We start from the raw sequence: 19,869 nt of genomic DNA on the forward strand, positions 1-19,869 counted from the left end.
AACTCAAGACTGTATCAGACTGATATTCTGCAAGGATAAGTCATATTAAAAAATTATCCAGGGCATACTCAGAAATCTCATAACTCTGTCTTTATTTATTGCACAGAGGCACTAAGTTTCATGAAAACAAAGATCAGATTTTCACTAAGTTAAAAATCAGGGAGGACCCTGGCATAAAGTAAGTACTTTTTAAATATCTAGTAGGACAATGAATGAATAAAATTATGTTGTCCCAAACTACCTTGCTCAGAATGGTCTAGATCTCTTTCACCAGTGGCAGGCTACTTATACTAATAGGCTCTTGGTCATCTCAGAGGACTATCTAACATAATAACTCACTTTCTTAGGAGTATTTTTTATGCTGTTTGATGTCTCAGTTCTTGATTGTTTATTAAAAATGAGAAATCATAGAACTAGCACTACTAAAACCTGCTAAAAACTTCAGTGTTCTTTTAAGGTCCTTTATTACCTGGACATTTTCTATTTCCCAACTGCGCTTTGAGGTACTTTCTATCAAGCCAGCCTGACTTTCATTCAATTCTTTCAATAACAAACACTTAATTTCACTTCCAAGTCTTTGCACATGCTATTATTTCTATTGGAAACAGTCTCTTCACACAGCTCCATTCTTAAAATCAGATTAAAAACCCTATTGCCATCTACATGTTATTCTTGTCCCCAGTATTCCTTGTGTTTTAACAGTCTACTAATGGGTATTCTCATCTGTCCTTCTGGAAGATGTATTCTTTAGCATCACTATAGCTCCAATGCATCAATGTCTGGTACGTGAAAAGTGTTTACTCAATCTTGAGGGAGCCAAAGATCCATGTAAAAGCTGATTCTATAAAAATCATAGGTTTGACTTTATGCAAAGAAGTTATCGCCCATTTTTGTCTCTCTGTCTCTGTCTCTTTCTCTCCTATAAGCTATATTTCTAAGAGGAGAAAACACAGAGAAAATTTTCATATTAATTCCATTTTAACATGATTTTAGGTACATATTTTGAGAGTCCTTTAGAGGTAAAAAACCAGTCAACATTTCCTTTAAGCAGTGGACAGTGCTGTGCTCCCCACCTGTCTCCTGTGATTCTTGCATAAAATTCCATTTTAAAACTTTTATAGATAAATCAGTTCTGAATTTCCTTAGAGAATACTTCTTATGCCTCTCTGTGCTTTCTTTCTCTGTTGTCCTTTCCAAGTACTCAGATCCTACCTGTTGTTTCATAGTTGAGCCAGGTTTACCCTTGTCTCGCCATGCTGAAACTCTTTTACTTTCTTCTCAGACAAAAAAAAAAAAAAAACTAGCATAAAATTAATATCAGTATTAATTAGAGTTAATCATTAGCCTTAGCCCATCTCATCTGCTTCCCTGTAAGGTCCAGAATTAATAATTTTAATTCGGATGCATTTTCTGCTTTAGATGTATATATGTTTTACATGTATACAGATCCCTATCTACATACACTATATATATATATATATATTACATATATATTACATATTATACACATTATATATAATATATAATAAGCCCTCACAAGCTTGAGCATTCAAATTCTGTTTAATATTCATGTATCCTATGACTAATTATACTTCTGTCAGCTAAATGTCTTAATAATTTCTTTAATAATTGTATACTTTTCTTTTTGAGACAGGATCTTGCTATGCAGTTCAGAGTGGCCTTGAGCTCACTTTGTAGCCCAGAGTGGTCTCAAATTTGCAAAAATCCTCTTGCCTCAACCTTCCTAGTGCTGGGATTATAGGCATGCACCACCATACCAGGTGATAATTTTATTCTTGTGATATGATTTACTCTTCACAAAATACCCTTTGCTCACTCATCTCATTGCCAACGTTGAAGTAATCAGGATACTACTACTGATATATGTTTCTTTTAAGTATATATATTGTTATAAACTTAATAAGAAAAAAATGGCTTTACCAAACATGAAAAGCTAGTAACTGAGAGTGTGGTTCATCTTATTTTGGGCTTACTGCTCTTTCTATTGCTATCTATTCTATCAAGGAATAAATGTTCTGCAAGCATTCAGTGACCCTTCATTGTAGATAAATGTCGCACCATTACGATACACAATGATTCCACAATGTCCTGATAGACTTACAGGTGCTTCTGTAACTGTAACTTTGTGATCCTGAAACCTAATATTAAAAAGCCATGAAAACGCTCAACTTCTCCATCAGCCTACACTCATGTATTGATTAGACAGCACTTATTTTTCATACTTACTCCTTTGCTATTTAGCAGTTCTTTTCTTTTTTTATCTTTTTTTTTTTTTTTTTTTGTCTTTTTCCTTTTTTTTAATCGGTACCAGGGATCGAACCCAAGACTGCCTGCTTGCAAGGCAGGCACTTATGCCGCTGAGCTAAATCCCCAGCCCCAACTCTTTTCTTCTAATATCATCAGCACTCTCACATATGAACATATGTGGCTAATGTAGTAATTTCAGTTCAAATATGTGATCTAAATTTTAAAAATAAGCATGATTTTCTATGTTAATTTGCATATTTCAAAAATCTTTGGATGTCTATAGTCCTGCAGAACTGTATTTCTCATACTCAACTGAAGCAAGAAATACCTGGATAATGAATATTGTTTATATTTACACTTCCGTTGGAAAACTGCCTAAGATTTGCTAAGATTTCTTAAATTTAAGTTTTTATCATATCACCTGAAACATGCTTTACTACATATTCATTCATTCATTCATTCATTCATTCATTCATTTGTTCATTCATTCAGGAATACTTACTGAAATCATACTACATGCCATATAATACTTTAGATGATGAATTAGAGGAGTTATCAATACTAATACACATTTATGCTTCTGTTAACTTTATTAAAATAAACACAAGCGAAGAAAAATGGACTCCCCCTAGAATCTCTGATTATCAAAGGTTTAAACAATAGGTGTTATTTCCTATTCCCTAATAAATACATGATTAAATGAAAAAATCCTCCTAAGGATTTTTATCAAAATTAAATAAAAGGCTGTAGCACAAAATAAAAGTATACGTGAGTGATTCATATATGGATCACTCTATCAACTTTATAACTGTCTGTCAAGTAGGTAGTTATCCCATTTCTTTCCTTTTCAATGAAGTGATGAGTTAAAATATTAAGCATGGTTAAGTTTAATTGAATGCTTTTTTCCATCTTAATTTATGTTACTTTGAAAATCAGATAGATGCTTTGTAATTACAGCCAATAACATTTATTAAGACACGTTAAGCATTGGCCATGTGGCCACATAAATACACTTAGAGAGAAAAGCTGAGGCTTCCTCTTAGATGGAATGCATCTTCTTATACACTGTGCAATTTCTTTGAGAATATTTAAGCACAGTTTTATATCACTAAATGATGAATACAAATGATATTAAATTTTCTTGAGTATCATCAATAAAGAAGTCTAAATTAGGAAATTAGTTTTGAATTTAAAGATTAAGTCTCCAAAGAGTCAAATTATGGTGATGAATATTGAGCAATAGGAGATACTTGTTTGTTGAATAGCTGTGAAATCATATGGAAATTCATAATTATTTTCAGTTAACTATATATATTAAAAACTATAAGTTTTTAATTCAATGTTACCTTGATATTGTTGGTTCAATTAAAGAGCCAGTTCTCATTTTCAGTTGGTCAAGTTCAGATCTCAGTTTTTCAATTTCTTCTGCTAATCTTTCCTAAATATTAAAAATGTGTTACTCACATGATAGTCATATGCCAGTAATACGAACATTCAGTTATAATAAACCACAATTTAATGTCTTTTTTCAAAGGGTAAACTGATAAATATATTTTATTAAAGATTGTTAGACATGATAGCAAAATATGCCTGAATTTTACCATTCTAGTAAAATAAGGACAATAAAAATCAATAAAATCTATCTATATTCTTGGCCTTCAACTATTCCTAAAACTTTGCAAATGTATGAGAATATTAAAGCTATCACTAATTATGGAATTATTACTTCAAAATGCAGAACAGAAATCATATTGTTATAAAAATAATGAGTTTATGCAGTAAGTGAAAAATTTCATTATTCTATGAAATGTGACAGATATACAGGTAAAATAAAATTGAATGAAAAGAATCAGTAAAGTATTATTACTTTAGCAAGAAAAGTTAATCCCATTTTTTATTTGACATTGGTAGAATTATTACAATTAGCTGTACTCATGTTAATATTCTCAAGTTGTTTTTATAAATTATTATGGTTTATGAATTTATGAATGCAGGGATGACATAGCTCTTGGTTTAAAGATTTAACTAGTTTCTTTAGTTAGAAGCTCATCACAGCACTTAATATTTTTATTATTATAACTTTTATATTGATATAAATGTACAAGTATGTCCATCAAATTATCTCTGACTGTTTTTTCTTTTCAGTGTCTTATATTTTTTTAAGTTATTTGATTCATATTTTTTATCATCACACTCATGTCCATGTAGCCTTTGGAATGTTTCTGTTTTTGTCACTGTTTTCCTAACCTCCCTCCTCTATATTATTTTAGACCTTTCTTGAGTTATTTTACCAGATTCAATATCTTCTCATTTATTCTTCTGATACTTGTATCATTTTAGAACATATGCATGATCAAATCAATCCTTTGGTTAAAAACGTCAATGATTCCTTGTTTATGCTTCAAAGTCTTCCAGATCTTCTCAAAGACCTCACAAAGATAAATCACTTTCCCCAGCCCAGTACTTCCACACGCTCTGCTAACAGTGAAGTGTTTTCTGTTCACCAGAAAAACTTGACAAGCTCACACTAAGCCTTCAGATCTCAGTTTAAACCTAGATGTAAGATAGGTGGTCTCCTTTACCATCTGTCACCCCTCACGAAACAATCCCACTGTTCTGCAGGGTGATGCCTCTGCAGAAACTGCTCATGGCTCTTTTTTCTCTGCAGTTAACAAGTTATACCAAAAGTTTTCATGAAAGCCATTTCCTTAGAGAACTAGAGATATAGGACAGTTTTGATGTATTTAACATTTTATCCCAACATCCACCATATGCTCAATAAATAGTTGTGTGCAAGGCCTGGTTTATAAATATTATTGGGTACAATAAATATTGTTAATATAAAATCTATTAATTGATTTATTATATATTTCAAAAGAAATGAATTGAATATCTCTCAGGTGCCAGGCACCTAAGGTGCTCAGGGAAATAGCAAACTTCTTGACCTTATTCAATTTATGGTCCAGTGTAAAAGAAAGACAACAACAAAGCAGGAGTCATAAGAGTGTTCAGAATGCTGTCAGAAACAAAATAGGGAAGTAACGGGAGGATTCTTCAGTGATAAAATGATATTTGAGGAAAGACCTAGAGAGATAAGTAATACAAAATATGGAAATGTCTTTGGAAAATAATCACAAATACAAGAGAAGCAAGTGCAAATGCCCCTTAGTGGATACATATTTGATGAAACAGAGGACAGAAGTAGCATATGGTTGAGTTGGACAGAGTAAAGAGGAAAGATTTAGGCTAGATCAGGAAAACTAGAATTGCAGGATTTGAAATGTGTAGTTCTGCAAGGCATTCAAACATTTTCAAACTTTGGCTTTTCCTCTGAGATGCAAAGGAACTGGAGGATTTTAGAGAAGTGACATTATTATTTTGGTTTTAAACATGCCCTGTTAAAAAATTTTAAAAAAGCACTGTTGAATGAGACTGGAAGACAAGAAAGAAATGAAGAAACGTAAGGAAGGAAGGAAGGAAGGAAGGAAGGAAGGAAGGAAGGGAGGGAGGGAGGGAGGAAGGAAGGGAGGGAGGAAAAAAGAGACAAAGAAAGAGTAATAAAGTAGGGAAAGAATCATTAGGAATTTTCTAAAAATATATGCAGAGGAGCTTTTTACAAGGATGGTCCTCGGGAAACAATGGATGGGTTTGAGTAGATTTTGGTGATAGAACTGATAGGATCATCTATTATATTGGACAAGGAATATGAAACAAACACAGGGGTCAAGAGTAACTTCAAGTTATTTAATGTTAATCTCTTTTATTAATCTGTGTTTCCAATACATCTTAGCTACATATGCATCTGATTTGGGGCACTGAGATAGATAGATAGATAGATAGATAGATAGATAGATAGATAGATAGATGGATAATCTTTATTAATTTCAACCCTTTTACCTCATTCTCACCTTTCCACCTCCCATCCCAGTCCCCATCTCCATCTCCAGCAAGTTTGCCTTGTTGCTTCTTACCGTCTTTCCTTTGTTAGCCTATTAAGCTACTTCTACTTTAAGTTTATAATATAAAGAGAAACCCTGAAATATTTACTTTTCTGGGAAATTGGTGGAATTTTAGACCATAATGTTATCTAAAATAAATCATAAAATCAAAGTCTTTTAATTTTTATAACTGAAAGAAAGCAGTGATGGTTTCAAGTTTTTAAGAAGAACACAGGTTAAGTGGTGGTGTGCTATTTTTTGTTGGGCGGTGACATGATATTCTGTTGGCACTAGACTCTATCAGCTCCCTCAGGAGTTTGCTCAATATGTAGATGGCATCTAAATTGGTGAGATCAGATAAGCTTATCAGGAGCAGATCAAAAAGAATAAATCAAAGGTGAACTCTAGGAACCTCACATTTTAAAGATAACTGTGAAAAAGAAGATGTTGTCCATATAAAGGGTTGGACTATGATTATATTTAGCTGACTGGAATTTTGAGCCATTATCGTTATGCTGAGATTAGTGAACGTGCTCAGTGGCATGAAATAATAATGCAGGGGAGAAGTGGGGTGTGACCCGGGTTACTTTGTCTGGATTTTGACATAAACAAGAATGCGTAGAACAGAATGATCCGTTATACTGGTTGCTTAGGCAGATTGTTGAAACTATAAAGTTTGGGTGGGTGGTGGGACAGTTGGTTCTGGGGAACGTGCCAGGAACACACAGAGCTCTAAATAATGTAACACTGCATAACAAGATCAGGACCAAAATGCACAATCTGGTCAAACTTCGATTTCCAATCCTATACCAGTCAACAAATTTCTGGTAATTTCTCCGTTCAATTACATCTATATTTTTCTATGCATGGACTCCATCATTCAGTGAAATGCCCTTCTCTTGCCTATTTATTAAGATTGTATTTGTCTTTAAGGGCTTACTAAAATGTCATCTCCTTGGTGTCACCTTTTAAAACTAATTCAGAAAGAATTAGCATCATCATCTAAGTGCCACAACATCCTCCTGTAGAATACCTACTTATGTATCAGAAAGTTGTGGACATTTTTACTGAGGAACCAAAAGATTATTTTTGAATGTCAACATCATAATTTGAAGCATACAACAGAGTTAAATCTATAATTGTCCTGAATTTACCTTATTCTTTCATCCTTTCTAGTACCTCCTGTATCCTTACTCTTGCCAGATCCTCCTCCCTCCGCGCCTCTGTTTCTTTCTTCCTCTCTCCTCTCCTCTACCCTCCCGCTTTTCTTTCTTCATACCCTCTCTCCTGTCTCTTTCCACTCTTTTCATCTTTTGTTGAACACACAATTATAGAACATATTAAATTAACAATTTTACTTTATTGAAATAATGAAAAAAGACTCATGAGTAGGAAAAGATGTATTAACAATTAAGCTATTGTTAATTCCAAAACACCTTGAAAAAACTAATTGAGAAGTAACACAATTTTGTTAACCAAAATTAAATTATTGTTGACTACATTAACAATTAAAGCTATAAACTATTTTGTCATGTGCTACTTATTTGTCTATTTATTGTTGAAAAAACCAAATTGAACTCATGACTTCATACTTGCCAGGCATGAGCTGTGCCACTGAGCTATGCCCCTGGCCCACTTTATCTGGTTCTTATGCCATATTTCCTACAGCAGTAATACCTGATTCCTGCAAAAATTTTCCATTACTATTAAGATACCAGTGTCATTACTCATCCTCACCCCAAGCACACGCAATCATGGTGCCTGCACTTGTTTGGAAAGCTTACAGCACAATGCTGCCTTAACTCTTTGGTGACTCCTGCGTCCCCGAATCCTTCACATTCATCAGTGCACAGTGGTTGTTTCCCTCAGTCTCTTGTTGTGTACTCCACTCTCTTGCGCTTTACATCCACCCTGAACCCTCACTGGATCAAAGATTGTATTATTTCTCCTCAATTAGATTTTTGTCAAGGTACTTTGGAATTAAGATCATGACTGCAATTATATAATATAATACTATTCTCATAAATAAGAGATACCTAATATATATTCATCAGTATGAAACAGAAAAACATTTAAATAATACCTTATCATGTAAAGATTCTTCAAGATTCTTTCTGAAAGTTTCTGATTCTTGAATTAAAACATTCTACAAAAAAACAAAAAGTAATAAATGAATGGAAACATTTTAAATGGATAGATTAATACGCTATTATTCAAGAACTCTCCTTGAGTTCTTTCTTACTTTTATAGAAACTGAGTTTTCAAGGAATCTTTAAACATGACAAGTTAAATTTTGGAAAAATACATTATTTAAGAGGGAAATGATACTGTGTTACATTTGGATGGGCAAATGGCATATTCAATGTTACCTTTCAAGTAGTTTTGTTCACTTTTTCTTGGATTACATTTTAAATTAGAAGTAACCAGATTTTTCTTTAAGCAGAAATAGAACAAGGTAAGAATGGCTAGTATTATGTGTGAAGAATTCAGATGATCACATTAGTTTTATCTGAAGAAACAGGAAATCATCACATATTTTGAAGAGCTCATTTTATGAAAATTCACTTAAAAACAGAATAAATAATTCCAACATTGCTTAAATTATTGTAGAAATAAAAATTAAATCCTCTTTAAAATGCATTATATGTCACAGAGATGTGAAAGTTGCATATAAATAATCGAGTTTATCATAAAAGTATCTTGCTGTTAAAATCTTTATATATTTCTTATAGTACTAAAAGCATGATTTAAAATAATGCATTTAAAAATTTATACAGTTAAATTAAATTAAGAATGTCATAATTGAATAGTGGCTGTATACATGAAGTTGTGGGGGTACAAAGATGACTTATATTTTTCTAACGGCTAAGTAAATCAAACTACCTCTATATTTCATTAAAAGATTTTCCTATTCTGGTTTAATATATGTGTCAGAGGGAAATGTCTAGTGAAAATAGTCATTGCCATTCAACCTAAATTTCCAATAATGGTTTTTCAAATTGAGCTTTAGCTCCTACCTTCTTTTATACTCTGAAATTGGCAGTCTACCCACATAACTCTTGCTGGTTTGATAGCTGCCGAACAGCAATGGACACATGTAATTGTGGACCAAATTGAACCCCGCACAGGAGCACTTCTGCAACAATGCTGCTGAAAATATTGGGCTTCTAAAGCTTGCAGGAATAGTGATAGCAGTTTAGAGGTGATATAAACTCACTCAGTCTTAGGTTTTAATCTGTAGTGGTATCAGCCAAGCTCCTCCACTCCTAATATTTATTTTTGTCTTTTCACTTTTTTTATATTTGAGGAAAAGATCATTGAAATATTCATCACCAAAACACAGCACATTTTAATACAAACGTGCTTGGGTGAAAGTTTTATGTGTCATGCAGCCTTTTATATTCATTAAAATGTTGCCCTTATAATTTTTTTTAACTAAATCTTTGACTTTCTTCTAAGATTTTATCAGGCATTTTTAGGGCTGGAGGCTATATCTCAGTCTAGCAAGCAGGAAATCTTGGTTTGATCCTCAGCACCTGTCATAAACACACACAAACTAAAACACCACATCAGGTATTTTTTAAAACTAAGGAATGTTACTTGTTCATCTATCCAAAATCGTGATGGCCACAGTGTGTAAAGTAGACATGATCATAGAGCACTGCCAGACGTCGATGCAGTGTTTTCTTCCCTGATGCAATGTCACCCACTGTCATTTTACCTTCTCTTCGAGTGCAGCCATTCTTTCCTTCAAGTGCAGCTGTAAGCGCTCGTTGGATTCGGTCAGGAGTCGGTCCACAGTGTCCGATAATCTTTTGTTGTGCTCCTCATTCATCTTCTCCCTTTGCCTAGCCTTACATTTAAGAAAAAGTAATATAAACATGACATGAAAAACTGCTTAAAACCTGTTCAAATTCGATTTTATGATTTTGCTAGTTTTATTCATTTGTCATGTTTTTCAGACAGGATTTCATTATGCTGTTCAGGATGGCTTCAACTCACTTTGTAGCCCAGGCAACACGCTTGCAGAGATCCTCCTGCCTCACCCTACCGAGTGCTGGGATCACAGGAGTGTGTCATTACGCCTGGCTGACTTTACTAGAAGGTTTTTCTTTTTTTTTTTTTTTTGTACTGGGAATTTAACTAGGACTTTATGTTTGCCACATAGGCACTGTGCTATTGAGCTAAATCTCTAGCTCTCATTTTGCTAGTTTTAAATTTCTGTTTTGATTAAATTGGTAGAAATTATTTTTCTCTAAAATGCACAGAGCATATTCATAAGATTTTAAATCGAATCCATAATCAAGAAAATTTTTCCCCTTATATGTGGTCGTAAATCATAACTGGTGACGTGGTGACTGCTGGTGTACATACTCTTTGAAGTTCTTGATTCTTTTCCTCAAGTTGTCCTTCTAGATGTCTCATTCGCTCTTCAATATTTCCGTGTCTTTCTTCAGCCTGTTGAGAAATACAAAGAGTGCACCTAAAATGTAATGTGTGGTGAACTCTGTTCCTCTAAATAAACTGAAATAAAATGTAAAGCAAGCTACTACCAACCGCAAACAGTTTTCAAAAAATAAACTTTCTTTAAACAGGCAGCTGAACAGCATTGCTTGAAATGTGTCAGCTACAAAGGCCTGTTACATCCAAGCATCAGCAAAACATTGGAGTTTTTTATGAGCAATGAAATCAGCCAAATGTAACATGCAGACTGTGCATGGTTTGAACACAAACCTGCCATAGTCCAATCTTAAGCTCCTGAAGCACTGAACTGCACAGATGGTTGATTATCAATAAATAAAAGTAACATAATTTTAATAAATGAAAAGAAAAACTTAGATGGATTCTATTCAGCAATAGAAAGTAAAGTCCAGTAGGACTACCTTCCTACGTATGGAGATCATTTCTTGGAGTTTAGCTTCCATAACATATTGATAATCATCAGATGAGGTAGAAGAGGTTGAATCAGACTAACAAGTCAAGGAAAAGGAGAGGGACAAAATTGAAAAATCAGAACTAAAGACACCAACACTGAACAAAACATAGCACAGAATGCTTAAAATAAAAGTGTGACAGCAAATTTAATACTTTAATAGACAGAATTTTATGTAGAAACAACTATACTGATATCTAGTGAATATAATGCAATTGATGGTTATAAAAGAAAAATGATATGCTAAAATAAAAGCCCCAACCTAAGATATGGAAGGTTAGTGATGGTTGGCAATGAAAGACTACTCCAGAATAAATCAAAGCAATTCTGAAAAAGTCATGTAATAACTTGAATTATGGGAAACCAAACAGTAGAATATGTCTCTGATAGATTGTTAAAAGTTTTAGGCTTTTGATTTATTTGCTTATTGTATTATTTAAATAGTAAAACAATGTATTTCAATATTGAAGAGTGCGCTAGGCAATGCCTTGGATATAATAGATTTGGACTTTATCACAATGGAATTTATTATAAATCCTGCCATACAGAAATCAGAGAAAAAGCTAAGCTGTAGGGTTATGAGCAATCCGCAATTCAAGCAAGACTGAGTTTCCTTAGCAACAGTAGCCAGCTTAATTTAGGGTCACTGAATGCATATTATGGTTATCTCTCTAATTGCCTACTATCAGACATAAATTTAATTTGAGGTTTTAAGTTAAAAGTCCTCAAATTATCATGATGACAAAAATACTATGAAGAGAAGAAAGCTTTTTTGTGAACTTTCCTAAATGGAACCAAGGGCCATTCCAAAACTATTTCTTTATTGATTTATTGCCACAGAAATAAAATACTGTAATACCCTAAAGTGAGTAGTTAGCAGAGTGTCAGTCATTGTGAGCTAATGTTTGCCCAGGGGTAAGGTTAGTTACATGTCTTGGAGGTGCAAGTGTTAATTCATGTGACATTGCTGATTGCTGAATTGTATTAGTATGTTATGCACAAATTACATATAAAGTTACATGAATATTTAATCACAGTTGCAAGTAATTACACACTAGAACAATACTATGTCAAGACTACAGATTTTAACTACATATCACATTTGTTACATTTTAAAACTTCATTCTAAAATACTAAATCTTACTTTAAGACATTATATCTTGCAGTCACTGAAAAGAAATCGCAACTTCTTGTATCAGTTCATGCATATTAGAACAATTTATGAAACCAGTCCTAATTTAATCTGTAAAGATAATTATTTAACACTTCAAGTTGGATATTTTATGCAATACATAACTCAAATTTATAATTTATAATAGTCTTTTGATAATCTTACTCATAAATATGCAAAATCAACTAACCAACTTATTTTCCTATGTCCTTAACAAATTCCTAAGAAGAAACAAAACAGAAAACTACCATGCTGCCTAAAGCAATAAGCTGGTTTTATAATATGATTTAAAACTTTTAATTTGCTGTACTATTTTAAGAATAAAACTAATGAATCAAAGTTTTGAAATGATATCTAAATTTATAAAATATCTCAATAGAAGTATATTTTATAGGTACCTAGAGGTATTAAATTAATCAAGTAGCTGATTAAAGATAGTGCAGGAATGAAATTTTTAACTTTTGATACTACCACTTCAAAAATACAAGTTTTGAAGATTCTTAAAACTGATATCTGTTTCTGTTTTAGCTACTGAAAATATACTGCACATTGTAAAAATTCACATCAGATATGGAACGAGAATCCTGTCATTTCTAAATTACTATGCTACTGCTGATACCTTTTATTGGTACTAAAAATGAATGCAATACCTCATAAAATTCAAGATGAATCATGTCCTTGCTGAGGAAAATATGCATTTTAATTATAGAAGTAGATATAACAAATCATGACTGGGAGTCCAAAATGATCTTTAATGTTTAATTACATATAACCTTGTCAGAGCAAAGTTTGTTTTTCTCCATGACTATCAATAATTATAAACTTCTAATAGTCTTAGATGAATTTCACCTGCATGTTGTATATATATATATATATATATATATATATATATACCCACACAGACAGACACACACACCTACATACACATGCACACATATATGTTAGAAAATAAAAAAAAATTTTTCTACCAATCAAATAGTACATGTAAACATCACTCCTAAACAATACTGGGACAAATTTTTAATCAGCTGTACTAATTGTATTCATTTTAGCCTTACACAAGCTGCAGTTGTAACAACTGAAGTAGATACAAAGAACACAAAGGAACAGGTTTCTACTTCTCATTTATATTTCCTGAAGGGTTTATCTTGGCTTCACTTTCATGTGATATAGGAAAACTACAAATAAGCTGAAATTTTAGAAAAATTTCAGACAGATATGACTCTGATAAAAGTTTGATTACATTAGGAAATGTAAAAGAAATTTAAGATTAAAAGCTAACTTCCAAAGAAGAATGAATTTAGTGGCAGACAATAAAATACCTTTTATATACTCATCTATGCCAAATGAAATGGCTGAGGAGTTATTAAAATATTCAAATACAGAAGTGAGAAGCTTAGGTTTTAACATAAGCAGATTTTTTTTACTTTGGTGAAAATCAAAAGAGAAAGAAGTAGAAAATATAATGGTCAATAATATTGAAATATTGAATGAGTCAAAATTGACAGAAAAAAATTCAGATTATAGAGATGATCTCCAATGGTATTGTGAAAGAAGATTTAAAAAACTGCAAGGTTGTTAAAGACATCAATTTGGGAGAAAAGTGAAAGTTACAGATGCAATAAAAATGTTATAAGCACAAAGATAAACTCTCAGCATTCACATTATAAAATAACGGCATTGGTAATATTAGATTATATGTCTGAAAAATGTTGTTAATATAAAACCAGTCAGAAGACAGAGTGATAAAATGTTTGAGTGAATTATAATGTTAAAAGCATTTCTAAAAATGATAAATTTGTTTTGAAAAATAGGAAAATCAAGAGTCCAGAGAAAGTTGTGTCTCCTGTAAATATAATTTCAAATATTCAGTATGTGCTGACTTCCATAATTCTTATGTTCCAAGATTACTATGAAAAAGTTAATTATAAAAAGAAAATAAAATTTTACTTTTTAATGTTTAAATAGGTGAAGGGCTTATATTTGTATGTTAATTATTCATTACCATAAATAAACTATACACAATAAGAAAAATACAATTAACAAAAGATCAATATAATAAATATTATAGCAAATAAATTTTACTTTGATAGCACCTAAAGAAAATCTTCATAGATTCCAGTTTGACTGTCAGTTGTTCCTGCATTGACAGCTAGGTCGACCAGTTGTTTTAGTGCAGTACCTTAGTTAGGGCTGCAATTCTCTGAGCCAGTTCAGCCTCTACTTCAGGTAATGTTTCAGCCTTCCTCATAGTCTGCTGCAACTTTTGCTCAGCCAGCTCAAGGCGCTCTTGTAGCTGTCTGTTTTTCTCTTCCATCTGAAATAGGGATGATAAAAGAGACACTTAACTGGTCAATGTTAGGACAGCAAATACCAGTCACTATGGGAGTTACACATCGTCCATTATTCTAGCTTTGAAATCAGCTGCTACCACTACTAAATGTGCTACACGATGATTATCAGTGTGTTTTTATATTACTTATCAATTTTCTTTAATAAAATTCAGCCCATTAAAAACAAAAAATGCTCCTGTCATTGGCAGGAAAATGCAATGACTAATGAGTATGCACTTGTGTAAATACAACACAGCTCAGCTTAGTATTAAGACTTCAGATGTGCCATTATAATTTCAACATTGTAATAAAATGTTGACAATCACAGTAGTAAACTGGCATGGGAGTGGGAATGTTGCACAATAACACTCCAGGCTTCTGAGATGGAGTTGGCACACTTAGGTTGAAGGACTAGATAATAAATACTTTAGACCTCGTGGATCAAATAGTCTGGGTCCCATTGAGTTGACCCTGCCAGTGTAACAAAACCATCATGGACAACAGTTAAATGATTAGACATGACTGTACTAACACTCTATTCCCAAAACACTCTATTTACTGACCAATCAGATATGGCCAATGAGCTGTCATTTACCCTTTATTACCTCACAAGTTAGTACAGTTAGGTTTTCCATAATGGGCTCTCACATTTACCAGACCTGTGACCTTGGGAAAATGTTACTACCCTTGATCCTCAGTATACTTAGTACAGTTAGCATACTTAGAATAATAATTCTACCTATGACCTAGGTGGTAGAATCATGTAGAAAAACAAAGTGTAATTTCTGATTCACATTTAAATCCAAAGCAATAATAGTAATTATTTTAATATTCTGAAGACAATTTTTCTATAAATTGCTATCTGAAAATTATATTTGTTTCCTAAGTGCTATTAGAAGCTTATAGCATGATTAATCAATTATTCGTCAAACAACAAACTTTTGTTTTGTTCATGTTTTGTGAGAACGGTAAGAAGTACACATGGACCACAAGAAAACTAAGAGAGATACCGAACCTGCCGTAAGATGGCTTCTTTATTTGCCAGCTCATTTTCTAGTTTATCATTCATGTCATGTATGGAGGTAGATTCTCTCTGAGCACTAAGGTAACGCTTCTCAAGAGTCGTGATTCTTTCTTCCATATCTTCCTTCTGTGCCATTGCCTAAAATAAAAGGTGGATGAGACTGTGATGCTTTGATTTGCTTTTTAAATATAATAACAAAGTGTGAAAACTATGATTTTCTTGAAGAAAATCTTCATTCTTTTCATGGAAGACAAGATCTCACATGGTTTTTCCCACTTAATTACCAGAAGTTCTCTTATGTCTTAGATGAACCGGAAGCATTCTCTTCACTGAGAATTCAAACGGGAACATTTTGCAATGGTCTATTGTGGGATATTCAGTTTTAGAAAAGAACAACAGATACTTTGGCTCATTATACATTAGTGCTAAGTACATTAACTGATAGAGCTGCAAACCATACAGTTGGTTCAATGTTGGTTATGTTCAAACTACAAAGTAATTGTCAAATAAGATATAGCAAATATCATCAATATTCTCCCCTTCCCAATAAGGAAGAGTAATGCATCTATTAAAAGAAGATATAACTTTGGAATATGCTCAGTGATACAGTGTTTGTTTAACACGTATAAACCTCTCAGTTCAATTCGCAGTGCAAAAAATTATTAATTACTAAAAAAGAGGAGTCAAAAACTTAACTATCAGTGCAAATGGAAAAAATTTATAGCATTGGTAATATTGTAAACACTTATTTTTCAATGACTTAAGTTACAAATATAATATGGTGATGATTTTTCTTCCTAAAGATTTGTGTTGAAATGTGTTGTTGATGGGTAATCTACTTTATTGAGAAAACTTTAGGGAAAATCAGCTCCACGAGTGAATTTTATGGTGCTGGCATAATTTCTTTTGAAACTGGGAAGCCCTTTGAACATAGGGGAAGGTAGTGTTTCTGTGTATTATCATCTGGATTCATTGGTTCATTCCATTCCTAATCAGACCATTTGTCACTTTCCTCCCTGGGTCAGAGCCTGTCCTGCCACATCTACAGACCAGACAATCTTCTTTCCAGATTTCTAAAAGAAACAGAAGTCATTAAAAAAATAGTCCTTCATTTCCGCCATATACAAATTATACTACATGCACATCAAATTTCTCTTCTCTTATGGATTATTCTGTATGCTCTGAATTCTATCGCTTTTCTTCTACAAGGATTTAAATTGCTATTTTCTCTCTCTGGACTTTTAGTGTGATGTTAATGGTAAATTCTGTAATAGCGGAAATGGTGAAATAGGCTAGCAAATAAATTAATACAGATCTGAGCAAGAAAATAAAGGATAAAAGGATGATTTCAATAAAAAACATTCTGAGTCTAAGGGGTGTATATACATTTCTTACTAAGGTCTAAAGGCAGTAACTTTAGTTTTAGGCATAGCCACGTACATTAAAGACATAAGTTTGGAGCAGTACAAACGCTATTTTTCAACACTTACTAGTTCTGTTTTCATAGGCAAATTTTGCTCGCCTCTTTTTTGTCTTGCTTGGGATATTAATACTTCTGAATATTGCTAAGAATTAGGTAATATACTGTTTTAAATACTGTATATAGGATCTTCTCCATAAAATACACTCAACAAATGACACTTGCTTTTATATTACAAATTATTATTATGTCCACAATTAGCTGATCTCACATCCTGGCTACATTAAATATAGGAGTCCTTGTATTTGACTTTGACATATTTTGATACAGTGATTCACATGGGTGATTCATTTTTTTTTTTTTACTGCAGGCTGTGTTGCTAAATATAAATCTTAAATTTATAAGTCAGAGAAATAGAATTTTCTGTGTCAATTACAAATTCTAAAACAGGAAAATTTTCCAATACCTGAAAACTTTTATCGAGAGAGAGAGAGAGAGAGAGAGAGAGAGAGAGAGAGAGAGAAATAACACATTCAATGACATCTTGATCTAAATAAACTGGAGTTTATTACATTAAATAAATATAATTTTATATTACTGTGTAGTAAAGTGAAAAATGCAATGCCATGTTTCAGATAGTACAGCAAATAGGGATATACAATATTTATTTTATCATTTAGCATCTTGTGAAAAGCTTCTAATTAGAAGGAAATTAGAAAAATAAGCTGGGTTAGTCATAAAACAAAATAACAGTAAAATATTTCACTAAAAATGTAATTTATTGGGACTGGGAATTTAGGTCAGCGGCATAAGTGCCTGCCTTGCAAGCAGGCAGTCATGAATTCGACCCCAGGTACCGATAAAAACGAAAAGACAAAAAAAAAATTTAAGTTCTTTGCATAGCAAAGTGTTCAGAAGAAAATTATTATACACACCAGGTTAGTGACCACCTTGATTAAGAATTGAAGAACTAAGCCCCTTCTATGAGTCATCTATGTTTCTAAAAGGTTTTACTGTGTTTAGCTTTAAAAAAAAGCAAACTTAATCAATGAAAGGTGCAACACACACAAAACATTAAACATAAATAACGCTTGGATAGAGTTTTTCTTTTTTGGGGTGTCAGGTGTCAAACTTAGGCCCTGTCCATGCAAGACAAGAGCTATACTACTAAGCCACATATCTAGCCCTAGATACCCTTGATAAAAAAATTACAAAATTGTATTTTAAAGCCACAAATGGAACATCATTATCTAATCCATTTCAGAGATACTAGATTATACTCATGTGTAAAGAAAAATAGATTTCAGTTTTTAATTAAATGTTTTTTCCATTCCTTTTTTCCTTTGTAAATTCAAAAGATATTAATTACTTGTACATTATAAATATTATACTGTCTTAACAATGGGATGGGACTACCCAAAAAAAAAAAAAAAACCCTAGCATCATCTTTTCTATGTTTCAGTTCAGTGGATTTATATGACCTCAGTACAGGCGCACATTATTGAAGAAAGTAAATAAAGAATCCGGAGATTCGAATCCAAATTATATTTCTAAAAAAAAACACTTGAGTTTGCATATTTTTGCTTCTTGGAAAGAATGACCAAAAGATTATGAACTGTGTATTGTGGCACAGGCAAACACTGTACTGCTGACACTCTGAGAAGCTGAGTTAGAAAGATCAGAATTTCTAACCCAGCTTGCAAATATATATTGCAATATATTTATATATACTGCAGAGAGAGAGAGAGAGAGAGAGAGAGAGAGAGAGAGAGAGAGAGAGAGAGACAGAGAGAGAGAGAGAGAGACAGAGACAGAGACAGAGACAGACAGAGAGAGAGACAGAGAGAGAGAAAGTCATGATGCACCTGGAACAGCAGGCTGAGTGTAGGATGTAAGAACTCTTCACAGGTCTTTTCAACTCTGTCACTTCCTACTGTCTTACACCTAGCACTCACGCATTCAGATTGCTAGTTTGGCTCCAAAAATATTTGTATTTGCAACCTCTCCTCAGACAGCATAAGGAGAATTATTTCTTTTCCATGAACTCTTCTAAAACATGGCTATTAAAAGTTTTGGAAATGAATAATATAATATTATTTTTTTAAAGTAGTCCCCGTGAAAGTAGAATGGCTTACTCATTAGAATGGATTCCTAATAGAATGCCTGGCATCAGAGTATTGAAATTTTCCATTTGACTGGGCTTTTTGTTAACTGTATCTTGAGACTATTAATATCAGCTAGCTGTTTTTAAAGAAGAAATAAAGGGAGAACTGGAAATAGTGCTGGACATTACCTGTAAGTGATTCTAGGTTAGATAAGCATGAATAGACTATGTAAGTGTTTATAATAAAGGAAGCCAGTTAAGGAGTGAGGAGTTAAGGAGTGAGGAGAATAAAGAAATGCAGACATTCAAGTTCAAGAGATAAACTGATAATTTAAAAGTAAGAAATCTTGATTCTCTAATAGGAGAAGACTTAAATACCTACATTGTGAATTCTCTGAGATTGTGTTATGGGAGTGAGTAATGAGATGTACCCATGAGCTATTAATTCACATGAAGTTGTGTCATGATTTAAGCTGCAGTGAATATACCACTCCACCTATTTTTCCTGAGATAGTAAGTATCTGTCTTAGGAAAAATTACCTTAATATTATCTTTTAATATAATCTTTGTATTCTAGTATTTATTTATTATAAACACATAAATAGCTATTTCTTCACAATAACTTTTTAAGTGTTTATTGCATGCCAATGGCTATGTATGTGATTAGAAGGAAAACAA

The 19,869-nt window shown here is 32.6% G+C and overlaps 1 protein-coding gene across 12 annotated transcripts in view; it reads right to left on the reverse strand.

Moving 5' to 3' along the window:
* Ppfia2 (PTPRF interacting protein alpha 2) overlaps nt 1–19,869 on the reverse strand; it is a 435,633-nt gene that overhangs the window by 83,915 nt on the left and 331,849 nt on the right. For 11 of the 12 annotated variants that reach the window (XM_063255205.1, XM_063255210.1, XM_063255209.1 and 8 more), the window contains 6 exons: nt 15,659–15,805; nt 14,493–14,627; nt 10,581–10,664; nt 9,928–10,059; nt 8,290–8,352; nt 3,615–3,706 (listed from right to left, as the gene is read on the reverse strand). In XM_063255205.1, coding sequence (XP_063111275.1) covers nt 3,615–3,706; nt 8,290–8,352; nt 9,928–10,059; nt 10,581–10,664; nt 14,493–14,627; nt 15,659–15,805 — 653 coding nt within the window. Of the gene's footprint in view, nt 1–3,614; nt 3,707–8,289; nt 8,353–9,927; nt 10,060–10,580; nt 10,665–11,089; nt 11,173–14,492; nt 14,628–15,658; nt 15,806–19,869 lie in introns of those variants that run through there. The other variant, XM_063255216.1, reaches the window with a different exon arrangement.

This window comes from Cavia porcellus, unplaced genomic scaffold (genome assembly GCF_034190915.1).
Source record: "Cavia porcellus strain 051 isolate PalLab524CR breed Dunkin Hartley unplaced genomic scaffold, mCavPor4.1 scaffold_8, whole genome shotgun sequence".
NCBI classification, from domain to species: domain Eukaryota; kingdom Metazoa; phylum Chordata; class Mammalia; order Rodentia; family Caviidae; genus Cavia; species Cavia porcellus.